The 13299-nt window shown below is 42.2% G+C and overlaps 3 protein-coding genes across 7 annotated transcripts in view; 1 reads left to right on the forward strand and 2 right to left on the reverse strand.

The window, feature by feature from the left end:
- The window catches only part of NIP7 (nucleolar pre-rRNA processing protein NIP7), a 20538-nt gene continuing 7239 nt past the window's right edge, over nt 1-13299 (forward strand). The window contains exons 1-5 of one of the 2 annotated variants that reach the window (XM_023637215.2): nt 1-237; nt 357-443; nt 539-677; nt 1207-1347; nt 1556-4010. In XM_023637215.2, coding sequence (XP_023492983.1) covers nt 182-237; nt 357-443; nt 539-677; nt 1207-1347; nt 1556-1675 — 543 coding nt within the window. In that variant the 5' untranslated portion in view covers nt 1-181 and the 3' untranslated portion in view covers nt 1676-4010. Of the gene's footprint in view, nt 238-356; nt 444-538; nt 678-1206; nt 1348-1555; nt 4011-13299 lie in introns of those variants that run through there. The other variant, XM_023637213.2, reaches the window with a different exon arrangement.
- Nucleotides 2773-9252, reverse strand: TMED6 (transmembrane p24 trafficking protein 6). The gene is made up of 4 exons (XM_001499607.6): nt 8979-9252; nt 7614-7740; nt 6140-6288; nt 2773-3789 (listed from the first exon to the last, which is right to left on the reverse strand). The coding sequence occupies exons 1-4, from the start codon at nt 9189-9191 to the stop codon at nt 3556-3558; spliced, it is 723 nt and encodes a 240-aa protein (XP_001499657.3). The 5' UTR covers nt 9192-9252; the 3' UTR covers nt 2773-3555.
- Nucleotides 11249-13299, reverse strand: part of TERF2 (telomeric repeat binding factor 2) — a 23708-nt gene continuing 21657 nt past the window's right edge. For 2 of the 4 annotated variants that reach the window (XM_070263067.1, XM_023637205.2), the window contains 2 exons: nt 13080-13120; nt 11249-12403 (listed from right to left, as the gene is read on the reverse strand). In XM_070263067.1, coding sequence (XP_070119168.1) covers nt 12245-12403; nt 13080-13120 — 200 coding nt within the window. In that variant the 3' untranslated portion in view covers nt 11249-12244. Of the gene's footprint in view, nt 12404-13079; nt 13124-13299 lie in introns of all 4 variants that reach the window. The other 2 variants (XM_023637208.2, XM_005614984.3) reach the window with 1 other exon arrangement.

Below are 13299 nucleotides of genomic sequence, written 5' to 3' on the forward strand. Positions count from 1 at the left end.
TTTCTCATCCGGGCCAGCTTTCTAACCCCGACGGTCCTCCAGGCTACGGGGCGCCGGCGTGGGGAACGAGTGAAAGGCAGCTAGAGAGGCAGGCTTTGGGGTTGCCAGGGAGCGGCTGGAGACTGACTTCCGTTTCCGGCGACTGAGGCACGAGGATCTCGTGCCTTAAGCCGGCGGGAGAATGCGGCCTTTGACCGAAGAGGAGACCCGTGTAATGTTTGAGAAGATAGCAAAATAGTGAGTGCGCGGGGTGGAAGAGGGAGTGTGTGTGGCCGGGAGGGGCGTGGGGGGAGTAGGGTTGCGCAGCCGGGACGAGAAAGTTCGGGCGCGGCCTCCAGTCCTCCATTTGCTCTCAGCATCGGGGAGAATCTTCAGCTGCTGGTCGACAGGCCCGACGGCACCTACTGCTTCAGGCTGCACAACGACCGGGTGTACTATGTGAGGTGAGGCGGAGACGGGGGGCAGCATGGACTCGGGTGGGGGCCTGGGTCCCACTAGCCTCCCTCATCTGACAGCTCCTTCTTCCTTACTCCTTTAGTGAGAAGATCATGAAGTTGGCTGCTAACATCTCCGGTGACAAGCTGGTGTCGCTGGGGACCTGCTTTGGAAAATTCACGAAGACTCACAAGTTCCGGTTGCACATCACAGCTCTGGATTACCTTGCACCCTATGCCAAGGTTTGTGCAGTGGTTTCCAGTCTGCCTCTGGGGATGGAGGAAGTCAAGGATGAGGCCCACTTCAGCGCGCAGATAATTGGGCAGCTTCTCTGCCGCAGAGTCCCCGACAGTGCTTGGGGTCAGTGCCAGCACATGGAGATGTTTGTGGGTCTTGCTGTTCGGGCATAGTTAGGGCCTCGGGGTACGAGTGCTGTATGGCGCTGTGGTTCTAGTTATCTCCAGCAAAGTAGAAAAGCCTATACAGATCCAGCTGAAGATTAAAAAGCAAATAGGCGGCTGTGATGAGGAACAGAGTGGGGTCCAGAAAAAGAGCTGTTAAACTGTCCGAGGGAGAAGTTGCTTCTAGAATTGAGAAAAGAACCTCCTGGCAGTTCTGTTCAGGCAGTGAACAGAGTGAGGGAAACATGCATCCTTTCTTTTCCTTAAAATTGTTTCAAGAAATTAATCGCAGATCCAGCAGCCAGCTTATCTGCAGGGGTATGACTGTTAGCATTTTTACGTCTCTTGGATTTAATTCTCTTTTTTATAGTATAAAGTGTGGATAAAACCTGGAGCCGAGCAGTCCTTCTTGTATGGGAACCACGTGTTGAAATCTGGACTGGGCCGAATCACTGAAAATACTTCTCAGTACCAGGGAGTGGTGGTGTACTCCATGGCAGACATCCCTTTGGTGAGTAGAGATGGTAGCTCGTACACAAATCAAGTATCTTTTTTTCAGCAAGGATGTATTTTCAATCTGTGTGCTTGAGAGAGTAAATTTTCAGCATCTTTTGAATTGTTGGAAGAACTGTATTTTTTTCGTGCTTGTTATTTCTAGCCCTCAGTGCATGCTTATTGAATTGCTTGAGTGAATCAGTGTCTCTTCTTTTGAATCTTAGGGTTTTGGGGTGGCAGCAAAGTCCACACAAGACTGCAGGAAAGTAGACCCCATGGCGATTGTGGTATTTCATCAAGCAGACATTGGGGAATATGTGCGGCATGAAGAGACATTGACTTAAAAACGAAATCGTCGCAAGGACTTGTGGCTGTGTGGAAGGGCCTAGCTTTGTTTCCTGTGTCTGTGTAGGCTCCACCATCCTGTTGTATTTTGTCAACACTGTGACTTCTTCAGGGACTTTTTAGTGTAATATTCTATTATCGACGATTGCAGGCTGGATTCTTATACACAGAAATGGCTCAAAAATGGGGTTTCAGATCTTTGTGTTTGTGACTAAATAGAATAGTGTTTTATGTTTGAATCAGAGGGCGTCTTGTTTTGAGTAACAGCTTCTGAATCGTTGGAACTGAGGACAAGAATAGCTTATTGTTATCTGTGATAACATTATTTTCCAAACACATGAAAGGAACACAATGAATTTTCTTAATTATTTATTAGTACTATGCAAGATAGACTAGTAGGCCATGTCTGGGATTATACAAATGAAATTGGGATAAAATAATAACAATTTATTCTGCTAATTTTCCATAGGGTAGGTGCTGTGTGGTGTGGAAGAAAAACTTGGATTCACACCCGAATTCTGATACCTACCAGCTCCAGGGTCTATGATGAGTCATTAAATTTTAATAAGCTTTATTTTCTTCTTCTGTTTCAAAAAACAGCGTTAATTATCTACCTAAGAATGGTTTCTGGAATCAGAAATCGTTGTAAAACATTTAGCACAGTGCCTGACAAATGATAGGTGTTGAATAAATGGTAAGAATTATTTTTATATTGCATATACTGAGTATTCCTATTACTGAGAGTAGGATTTTATGAGTATAGTTTGATTATATTATTTTGGTTTTTATAAGCTTTTAATTATTATTGAGGTCATGATAGTTTATAACATTGTAAAATTTCAGTTGTACGTTACTATTTTTCAGTCACCATATGAATGTGCCCCTTCGCCCCTCGGGCCCACCCCCAACCCCTTTCCCCCTGGTAACCACTGAACTGTTGCCTTTGTCTGTGTGTTTGTTTAACTTCCACGTATGAGTGGAATCATACAGCGTTTGTCTTTCTCTGGCTTATTTCGCTTAACATAATACCCTCAAGGTCCATCCATGTTGTTGCGGATGGGATGATTGTTCTTTTTCATGGTTGAGTAGTATTCCATTGTGTGTGTGTGTGTGTGTGTGTGTGTGTGTGTGTGTGTGTCTGTGTATATATATATATACACCACATCCCTAACCAATCATCACTTGATGGTACAAGCTTTTTTTCCCCCTTGATCTTTCTTTCTTGGACAACATGATCCCAGGCTGAATGTTATTTTTATCACCTTGATTTCCTAAAACATAATTTCTCTTACGAACCTTTACTTAACCTGACTCGACTGGACAAAAAGCACTAATCAGAGACCCTGAAATAATTCAATTCCTCCATCCTTCCCCACATCTCCCAAAATTATTTTTAGAATTGTTAAAATATTTTTTAAAAATGAAAAACATTTCAAAAATTTAAAAACCAGCTGGATTGTAAAACATTTTCTTTAACAAATATACTGCTTATTTTAAATTCCAAAGGTATTTTATCTCTAAAAATAAACATTTTTCCACTACAAAAAAGCAGTCTACCAACTCCTATTTTTGTATGCGACATATAAAACCGGATTTCTGTTTTTGTCCCATTTTTTCCAACTCTTCTCCCTTCTGAGGTTCTCTGTTAACCTCTACATAGACTTAGTGACGGTTGGGGGACTGCTGTATGATGAACAGTATTTTGATGGTAACGTTTATTTTATTGCCATTTTTTGCCTGTGTAGATGACAGCAACAGACTAAAACTTTCTAACGGGAAACTGATCTTTTTCAAGAACTTTACAAAGCTGGTTTGACCAAAGCTTTGACGAAGGTTCTGCCCCAGAAGGAAAGAGCCACGGCACTGTAGTTGTTTTAGCTTAGCATCTTGGCTTCTTTGTGCCTGTAGTCAGTGGGACATTGAAGAGACGCTTCAAGAAATACAGCTGCAGGATTCCAGAAAGAACAATAACAAGGCTCTGGGCTGTTGACCACCAGTTCACATAGTTATAATTTGATTGGAGAAGGAAAAAGTCCGCCCTTTTCCTCATTCGGGCAAAGTTGTAGTATCGCCACATGTGAAAGATATTGTTCTGCACCTTTTGTGTACTCTCCTGTGGGACACACAATAAAATAAAGGAGTCCTCCCTACCTGCCATCTAAGCTCACCTGGGTGCTTACCAGCACTACCCTAAGTTATCTGGAAGTTGAGTAACTTATTTGTATGATTTTATGATATGTAGTAAGTTGGCTGTTGTAGTTGATATATTCTGGTTTTGCTGTATATGAAAAAGTGGCCTGGACTTTAAATAAAAATAATTTTTATAATGAAAAACTTTAGTGCTGAAACTAGAGAGCCCTTGTGGAGTGTCTCTAGATTTACACATTTCCTCAGCACATAGTGCCCTTCTGGGGATGTCTTCTGTTCTTTGTATATGGTAGAAAATAAGGGCCTACAAACTTTTAATTAAAGGACAAGATAGTAAATATTTTGGGCTTTGCAGGCCATATGGTCTCTGTTGCAACTACTCAACTCTGCCATTGTAGCACAAAAACAGCCATAGACAAGTTGTAATTGTCAAATGAGTATGGCTGTGTTCCAGTAAAACTTTGTGTACAAAAAAAGGCAGTGGGCTTTTGTGCATCAAGGAGACTATCAAGAAAGGGAAAAGACATCCCACAGAATGGGAGAAAATACTGCAAATCATATCCAGAATATATAAAAAACTCTTAGACCTTAACAATAAAAAGACAATCCAATTTTAAAATAGAGGATTTGAATAGACATTTCTCCAAAGAAGATATACAAAGGGCCAAAAGCACATGAAACGATCCTCAATGTCTTTAGTCATTAGACACAACTCAAAACCACAAGCTAGGAGCTGGCCCTGTGGCCGAGTGGATAAGTTCACGCACTCCGCTTTGGCGGCTCAGGTTTTTGCCAGTTCGAATCCTGGACGCAGACCTGGCACTGCTCGTCAAGCCATGCTGAGGCGGCATCCCACATCCCACAACTAGAAGGACCGACAACCAAAAATACATATGTACCGGGGGGCTTTGGGGAGAAAAAGGAAAAATAAAATCTTTAAAAAAAAAAAACCCACACGCTATCACTTCACACCCACTAGGATGGCTATAATAAAAAAGACAATAAGATGTCGGCAAGGATGTGGAGAAATTGCAACCCTCATACACTGCTGGTGGGAGTGTAAAATGGTTTAGCTGCTGTGGAAAACAGCAGTTTCTCACAAAGTTAAACAGCTACCATATGACCCAGCAGAATATACCACTTCTATGTATACAGAAATGAAAACATGTTCATAACAGCATTATTCATGATAGCGAAAAAGTGGAAATAACCCAGTTGTCTGTCAACTCATGAATGGATAAACAAAATATGGTATATCCATGCAATAGAGTATTATTCATCCATAAAAAGGAATGAACATGTCAAATGAAAGAAGCCGGACACAAAAGGCCATAATGTATGATTCTACTCATATGAAATGTACACAATAGGCAAATGTATAGAGACAGAAGGTAGAATAGTGAGTGAGTACCCAGGTCTGGGGGGCATGAGGGACAGAGTGACTAATGGGTATGGAGTTTATTTTTGGGGTGATGAAACTTCTGGAATTAGATGCTGGTAATGGTTGCAGGACCTTGGGGATATATAAAACCCACTGAATTGTACACTTTAAAATGGTGAATTATATCTGAATTAAAAAACAGACAGGGCCGGCCCCGTGGCTGAGTGGGTAAGTTCCTGCGCTCTGCTTTGGTGGCCCAGGGTTTTGCCAGTTCAAATCCTGGGCGTGGACCTAGCACCGCTCATCAAGCCATGCTGAGGTGGCATCCCACATAGCTCTACTGGAAGGACCCACAACTAAAATATACAACTATGTACTGGGGGGCTTTGGGGAGAAGAAGGAAAAATAAAAACAATAAAAAACCTTAAAAGAAAAACAAGCAATGGGCCAGATTTGGCCTGTGAGCCAACCCCTTGGTATAAAACAAGTGAGGAATTTGAAGAACTCTGAGTCATGAAAGTTAAAGTCTTCAAATCCCCTTACCTGGTTGGTTTCTAACCAAATGAGCCCTCATTCAAATGATAGTACTTCCATAATTTTGTTTATTTATTTTTTCTTTTTTGACGGAGATTAGCCCTGAGCTAACTACTGCCAATCCTCCTCTTTTTGCTGAGGAAGACTGGCCCTGAGCTAATATCCATGCCCATTTTCCTCTACTTTATATGTGGGACACCTACCACAGCATGGCTTTTGCCAAGCGGTGCCATGTCCGCACCTGGGATTCGAACCGGTGAACCCCAGGCTGCCCGAGAAGCAGAACGCGCGAACTTAACCACTGTGCCACTGGGCCGGCCCCGGTACTTCCATAATTTTAATCTTTCCTCCAAATTGAAAATCAGTTTCCACGGATGTTTATCTCCCACAAAACAATTACCTCAATTGCATCCAGAGTATCATTCAGTTGTTTTCTCTCATTCTGTTTGTGGTCCATCTCAGGATCCTCATAGAAGACTCCAAAATTGAGGTACACTTGCACAGAACCAAAGCGATTTTGCTGATTTTTTAGACAAAGCTGATAAAAACCTGTAGGAATCCCTAGATCATTAGCAAGTCTTGGTCTCCCACCCTTTGCTGATCTCTCACCCTCCCACCCTCTAAATTTCCCTGGAGATGACTGTTCTGCAGTGTTAAACGTGCCTCTATAGCACCTTCTTTTTACTTAGGAAGGACAAAGACCCAAGTTTTGATGTGGAAGACACTTATCTTACATGAAACTTATTTTACTAAATAATATTTACAACATGTTTTGCCAAATTTTAGTAACTTTAGTTCTATACTGGATAGAAAACAATGTTTTCTCCCTCGTTTTCAACCTATAATTCCCACATCCCTTATTAAGGAACTTCTCAACTTAATTTCAATTGAGTTGAAATTAAGAACGTTGTGTTTGCCTGCTTCTTGTACACCCTTAGAGCTGGGGGATACCATTGTGAACTTGAATCTAGGGAAAAAATTGGTATGTTGTGAATAAAAGCAGTTATCCTGCTGGAGTAACTTCCTGCAAGGTGGTCTGTACAGGGACTGCTGGTTTGGGGCATGGACTGGTGCTGGTTCTCAACTGGAGTCACCTCCCCTTGTGTGGGGAGCGGGGAGTGGGGAGGAGCAGGATTTGAAAGGTGTGGCCGTGTATTTGATTGTTGAAATGATTGGAAGGCACTGCTGGCATGTAAGGGCCAAAGATGCTAACTATCCTATAATGCTGAATATCCTGTGCTACACAAAGGGGCATTGTTTTATGCCCCTGTTGAGAAACACTGTCTTTTTTTGTATACCTGGCTGGTAGAGAGGGCAGTTAAAACTGACTGGTGCCGTCCAGGATGGGGATGGGCTCCATCTGGCTGTAGGAATTTTCTGGTGACTGAAGGAGTGCTTTGTTGTGGAATGTGGATGTTTTTCGTGGCCTTGCATTTTCTTTTGTTCTAGTCTGCTTTTTGGTAACTGGTTCAAGTATTCTGGTGACTGGAAAGAAATGCTATCTCATAATAAATTTATTAATTGGAATTCTGTATCATAAATGAGTCTGTTTTGGTCATTTTCCCATAAACTAGTCAGTTGAGATGATGAGATAAAATTGAGCTTCTAGACCCTGGAGTTAGAATAATTAGTCACCTGGAGACTCTGCCCGCAAACTGCTAGTGGACTACCGCTTAATGTCCTTGGCCATCGGCAGTCTGCAGGAAAACTGGTTTTTGGTATTGAAAGCTAAATTTTTTTCTTATCGTTTCACCATCCCTATGTGAAAAAGCCCAGGCTTTTACGTCTCAGATAATTAATTTCAATACTTCATTATTTCCCCAATTTCAAAGAAACTTATGATTATTGTAATAGCTGTGGTGATGAAAACAGACCTGTCTCTTGGGTAGGGAAGTTAATCTGGCCCCGAACATCCTGAGAGGTATCTATGAGGAAACCCTGTGGTGTATGTGCGGTGGCAGCAACATGCCGGTCACGTGACATTCCCACTGTCCGCTGAACCTGCCAAGACACATTAAAGAGGGAGAAAAGTCCCTGCTGCATCACCACGAAGCTAGGTAATTGCCAAGATTGACACTCCATGATCATCAGCACAGTGGTTCTCAATCAGGGATGGTACTGCCCAACATCCTCTGGGAATTTGGATTCAGACAACAGTGGTGTTCGGGGCTAAGGAAGGACAGCAATGCTGAACATCCTGCCATGTTAGAAACAGTATTGCAGGACAAAGAATTGCCCAAAATCCCAACAGCACCCATGTTAAGAAGACATGTCTCAGACCATACAGCTGGCATGTATCGGTTGGTATGTATGATTCTGGCCCTGGAGTTCTTAACCGAACTTGCTTGGTTTTGACTTCCCTGGTGGTGTTCCAGATTTAGGCACTTGTCCTCATGCTGGGTCCTGATAAGCTCAGGCTACAGCGAGCTAACTAGTAGCTACTGTTCTGTTATAAATTCAGAGATAAGAAAAAGCTCTGATAAGTTAATTTAAAATGTTTTAAGTTATAGCGGCATGGAATAAGATCAATATAGTCTATTACTATGTAAACAAAAATTAGAAAGTTAACAGGTTTCTAAGATAAACAAAAGAAATGAACAGCCTTTAACTTTACTGTTGAGGAGACCATCTTTGGGCACTGTGGTCTAGGACCAAAGGATGAGGGAAAGGACTTGGCTTGTGAACAGGCAACTTGAAAACATTTACCTTCCTAAAAGAAACAGGACTGTCTGGCTGAACAGAGAAATCTTGAGCGAGTGATTCTCCAATTTGCTGGAATTACACCTAAAGGCAAAGAGTGGATGTTGCTCCCCAAACCTCATAAACTGAAGTGTTTCTTTGAAATCTCTGGGTCTGTCTCCAAAGGTCATGTGACTTTTCATTCGACTTTGTACCATAGCCATATTGTTCTAATATTTTAAAAATGTATCCTCTCCCCTCTCCTCTCCAAATGGGAGTAAATGCGCTGGTTCTCTCTCCTGGAAGAGGCACACTGTTTGTTCCATGGCTTTGAGCACACATCCAGCACCCCCAGTTTGAGAAGCCAAGCCATATGTTTTAGTCACTATTCATCCATGGAGAGTTTCCATCTACCTGCAGGTCCATTTCATTAACAGGTGGGGGATCACAGCATAATAAAGACAACCAGAGCTTGTGTTCGTCTAAAACCTGACCCACTTTACAAAAAGAAACAAAAAAGCCCAAGTCCCCAGTATGGCCAGAGGAGCCCAAGTACCCACCTCATAACTGAAATAGAAGTATCCAGTCTGGCGGGCAAATTGCCAAAAGCATTCTGTGCCTCCTGAAGGGATCATGATGGCAAAGTCACATCGATCTGCTCCATGGAAGAGTGTCTGGTCCCCAGAGCCACTAAGGGGTTCTGTCTTCTGGCTCCTAGCAGAAGTCACTAGGTTCAGAACCACCAGTCCAGCCCCAAAGAGCAAAGGGAACATGCTGCTCTTTGGAGACTCCTCTGCAGGCAAACTGCTTGCAGCCCAGTGGAACCAAGAGATTAGACCACTACTGGGGTAATCATTAACTCCACAAGTCACACTCAGGCCAGTTTCAGGGCCACACAGAGATATTCCATAATAGAACTGGCATGATACCCCCATGTTTGGCTCACAGGAAGTGTTTGCTTTCACCTCAAAAACTCAATGGCTTACCAAACCTACTTCACAGGTGCTAGATAGGATCTACCACTTCAGAAGAGGTATTTCCAGCCTTCCTTTGGGCTGTCATTTTTCACTTCTTGCTTCTTGGAGATAAACATTGGGTAAGTTTACTTACAACCATCTGAATATATAGACAAAGGGGGTCTAGGGAGTTTTTTCTCTCTTATTCATATCAGATTGCTAGATGCTACCTACTGCTCCTCTAAGACATGTGGGGCAACACCTGTTAAGTGGACTTTCTGCTTGTACTACAGCTTAGAGAGCCAAGCACAGCATAGAAATGTGTGCACAACTTTAAATGGATGAACAGAGTGAGCAAGAGACAGCGGTCAAACTCCTCCACTGGTAATCCTCCTCGTTCTGCCACCTTCCACCTGACTGATACACTCATCTAAAGCCATTCAAAACCCACTTACAGATTATATTGTTCAAACCCTTGATCTTTCTTCTTTTATCCATGACGTCTTCAGCACCCACAGGGAGAGAAAGGCTCATTGAACACCCACTGACTCCATGGTCGGCACGGAGCTAAGAGATTTACCTGCATCTTATTTTATTCTCACAACTGCCCTACATGGGAGATATCATTACCTACTGCATTAGAGATGAGGAAATGGACATTTAGGATTCCAGTGGCTAGCTCACCATCCCACAGGCACAGGTGGCACAGCTGAGGCCAAGTGGGCCATACACTCTTACCTACCAGGACAGTGTTCTGTCAATCTCTTGAGTTCTGACAATGTCAATTTTTATTTCAGCCATAATCTTAAAAAACAAAACAGCATTAGCACCTTCTAACCAAGTATTACTTTAGAATTCATCGCATTGATTCCAAGTGGTAATCCTTTAACTGTCCCAAGCTAATAACCAAAGAACAGCCTTCATAATTGTGTTCAGTTCTAGCGAAGGCCAATGATATCACAGCACTCTGAGGCACAGTGGCTCTGCAGCAGTCTTGCTGAGGAGGAGGTGGGGAGGGTAGGAGACTGGGATCATTTCTCAGTTCACAGTGGCACAGGTACTCCCACCCGAGTCCCAGCACCGCCACAGTCCTAGCACTACTCATGTCTCTAGCAGTGACTTAGATTCAGCAAACAGTCATGAGTTCACAGTAAGTTTTATAGTTCTATAGAAGCGCTAGGCAGAGTTTTGTTTGTACACATTTCAGTAACATCATAATAAAAATAACACTGAAGTTATGTTAAAAAATGTTAATGGACCTATGTGTTTCTCAAATTTGAGAAGCACTGATCAGGATATTTTACTTCTTTAAATGCATCACAGTGTCGCTCTTCTACCTAGAGAGCACCATCTAATGATGTGACAGTTGACGGGAGAAAAGCTTCTGGATCCTAATCTGATTCAGAGGGAGACCACAACTAGCTGAAACCAGATGGAGAGATGGCCAGATGGAGAGGAAATCATGTTCTCACCGTCTCACTGTAGTTTCATTTGGGGTTAATTGACAGAAAAACAGTAGTACCAAACCCCCAAACATGTAGTTAACAGGTAATAAAGCTGTACAAAAGTTTCGAAGTTATAACTACAGGATGAATTTGAAAACTTCAGCATTTCTTTACATCTTGCCTTTCACTCACTCAAAAGTGAGAAAGGGGGATTGTTTCTGTCCCCAGAAGTATGTTATATGAAGAAATGGACAAATTAAGAGGAAATTTCCACATCTCTGTTCGACACGTATTCCAAGGATTATAACATCCAATACAGTTTGACATCAGCTTCTTAACATAGTCAATATGGTTCAGCAAAGCTTCTTCAACATTTTGCTACCTGCATCTGTTCATATATGCTCTGCTGCAATTAAACAGCTACTTAAATTTGAGAGAAGCAAGACTTTAATGAAGAATGCTACAAGTTATGGACAATAATTAGTACTCATTTTAAAAAACGGTTACAGAAAACACTTTACTGAAATTTTTTTTGCTAAAAAGAGTCTTTAAGGATGTCAGAGAGAGACAGCAAGCACAACACAGTACAAAAGGAGAAGGGAATGTTGAATTCCAGTGCAAGACACTAACACAGCACAATTAGGGAATCAGGCGGAAGCAACCATTTCACAAAGAATGGAATTAGGCATTTATATTCAATCAGAATTTTTTTAGGCTTTAAAAGTCCAGCATAAGGAAGGGAATTGGGAAGAGAAGATGAAGGGAGGGGCTAAGCTTATCTACAATCACCATTTTACCAAAAAACACACTGGTTCAACCACATGAGAAGTGGAGGTTAAACCTGCCTACATAGCCCAGCAAATATTAAGAGCAAATGCCAAGGCAGTCAGGTATAGGTGTTGATGTCACAACTGGCTGAAGTCTTTAAGGGACTCTGATTCCACCAGGACTGGTCTCTCGGCAACCTGGGCTCATGACAGACGAAGTTCCTTTGCATTTGCATCAGAAGGCCAAAGCTTTACCTGGAACAAGTTCACTCCAAATAATGCTCATGTTGCTGGTTTTAACAGGTCATGGAGTCATAAGTGGCTCCTAACAGACTCCACCATTTCCTAGGAGAAGGTTCTACTGATTACCGGGGATTTAAATTCAAGCAAACCACTAAAGAAGGGAAATACTAATGATATTCTGGCACTGTACAAGCTACGTGCCTGTCATCTCTGCCAAGGACATGGGGTGGACTTGGCTTTGTTTCTCAGCTCCACGATCTCCAACAGCGATGAAGTGAAACTGGGACCTTTCCCATGTCGGAGGAGGATGCCCAAAATTCTCCTCCCAGCCCAGCTTCTGAAAGAAACAGCAGACTATCAGGGGCTATTATTAGGAACCGTGCTCCTGTGAATTCTGTGGAAATGAAAGCCTGTTTCAGTTCATGCCAAGTCTTTTCATGGTCCGCCAGCGATCCTTAATCATCACAGCTGTTCGGTTAACAAATGGGTAATTTTTAGAAATGGCAGCCCAGTTTCCTTCTCCATATTTCTGCACTCCAGCCTTGACCCATTCGCTTTCTTCTACAGTCCACTTCTGCAATAGAAAACCAAAAGATTTCTTACAACCTGTCTCTCCACTTATTTACATTTTCATATAGTGAAGAGGTAAACTCAAGAATCCTAGAAGAATAATCGGAACCCAAAAGGGTTTATATTTTCAAAACATAAGATAGATAATAAGTTAACACTGTGAATTTGGACATTTAATAATTTTCAATGTCCAGAGATTTCATCCTCAACTAATAATCATTTCTGTATTCAAAACTTCAAACATGTTGTTCATGGGTGGGAAAATGTGCCAAGTTTCTGTCCTCTTAGATTATTCTTCCAGAGAATAACCATTACTTTTTCTTTTTTCCTTTTTCTCCCAAAGCCCCCCGGTACATAGGTGTGTATTTTTTTTAGTTGTGTGTCCTTCTAGTTGTGCTATGTGGGACGCTGCCTCAGCATGGCTTGATGAGCGGTGCCATGCTGGTGCCCAGGATTCAAACTGGCCAAACCCTGGGCCGCTGAAGCAGAGCGCGCGAACTTAACCACTCGGCCCCAGGGCTGGCCTCTAATCGTTACTTTTAGTTTAGGTTATCTGAAAATTGCAAAAAATTTTTTTACCGTGTGCATGGGTAGTCTATGCCCAGGAGATGTGGGTACTTATTTTACCTCTGTTCTACCCATACAACCAGAAAAGATCAGAAGAGAGAATTCTAAATTACCTGCTTTTTTGTTATACTGGTTGCACTCTCTTCATCTGGTGCTGCTGGAAAACATTAAAAGTAGACTCATTTCAGAGTTCACCTTTGTCTGCACAAACCACAAGAAAAAGACACAGAATGTCCCGAAAGGGAAAACCTGATTCAAATTTCACAAACTTTGAGAAAAGAAAAGACATTGTTAAAGGATTAATTTGTTTTTGTCCTTTGTTTTGGGGATACC

This window comes from Equus caballus, chromosome 3, assembly GCF_041296265.1.
Source record: "Equus caballus isolate H_3958 breed thoroughbred chromosome 3, TB-T2T, whole genome shotgun sequence".
NCBI classification, from domain to species: domain Eukaryota; kingdom Metazoa; phylum Chordata; class Mammalia; order Perissodactyla; family Equidae; genus Equus; species Equus caballus.

What these genes read in the sequence shown, in the direction of transcription:
- TMED6 (XM_001499607.6), bottom strand. Translation starts at nt 9,191, where the DNA reads ATGTTCCCTTTGCTCTTTGGGGCTGGACTGGTGGTTCTGAACCTAGTG. An exon ending in ACTTCTATTTCAGTTATGAG is followed by an intron (nt 7,741 to 8,978) that starts GTGGGTACTTGG and finishes GTGTCTTGGCAG; the next exon opens with GTTCAGCGGACAGTGGGAAT. An exon ending in CTTCCCTACCCAAGAGACAG is followed by an intron (nt 6,289 to 7,613) that starts GTCTGTTTTCAT and finishes GGATTCCTACAG; the next exon opens with GTTTTTATCAGCTTTGTCTA.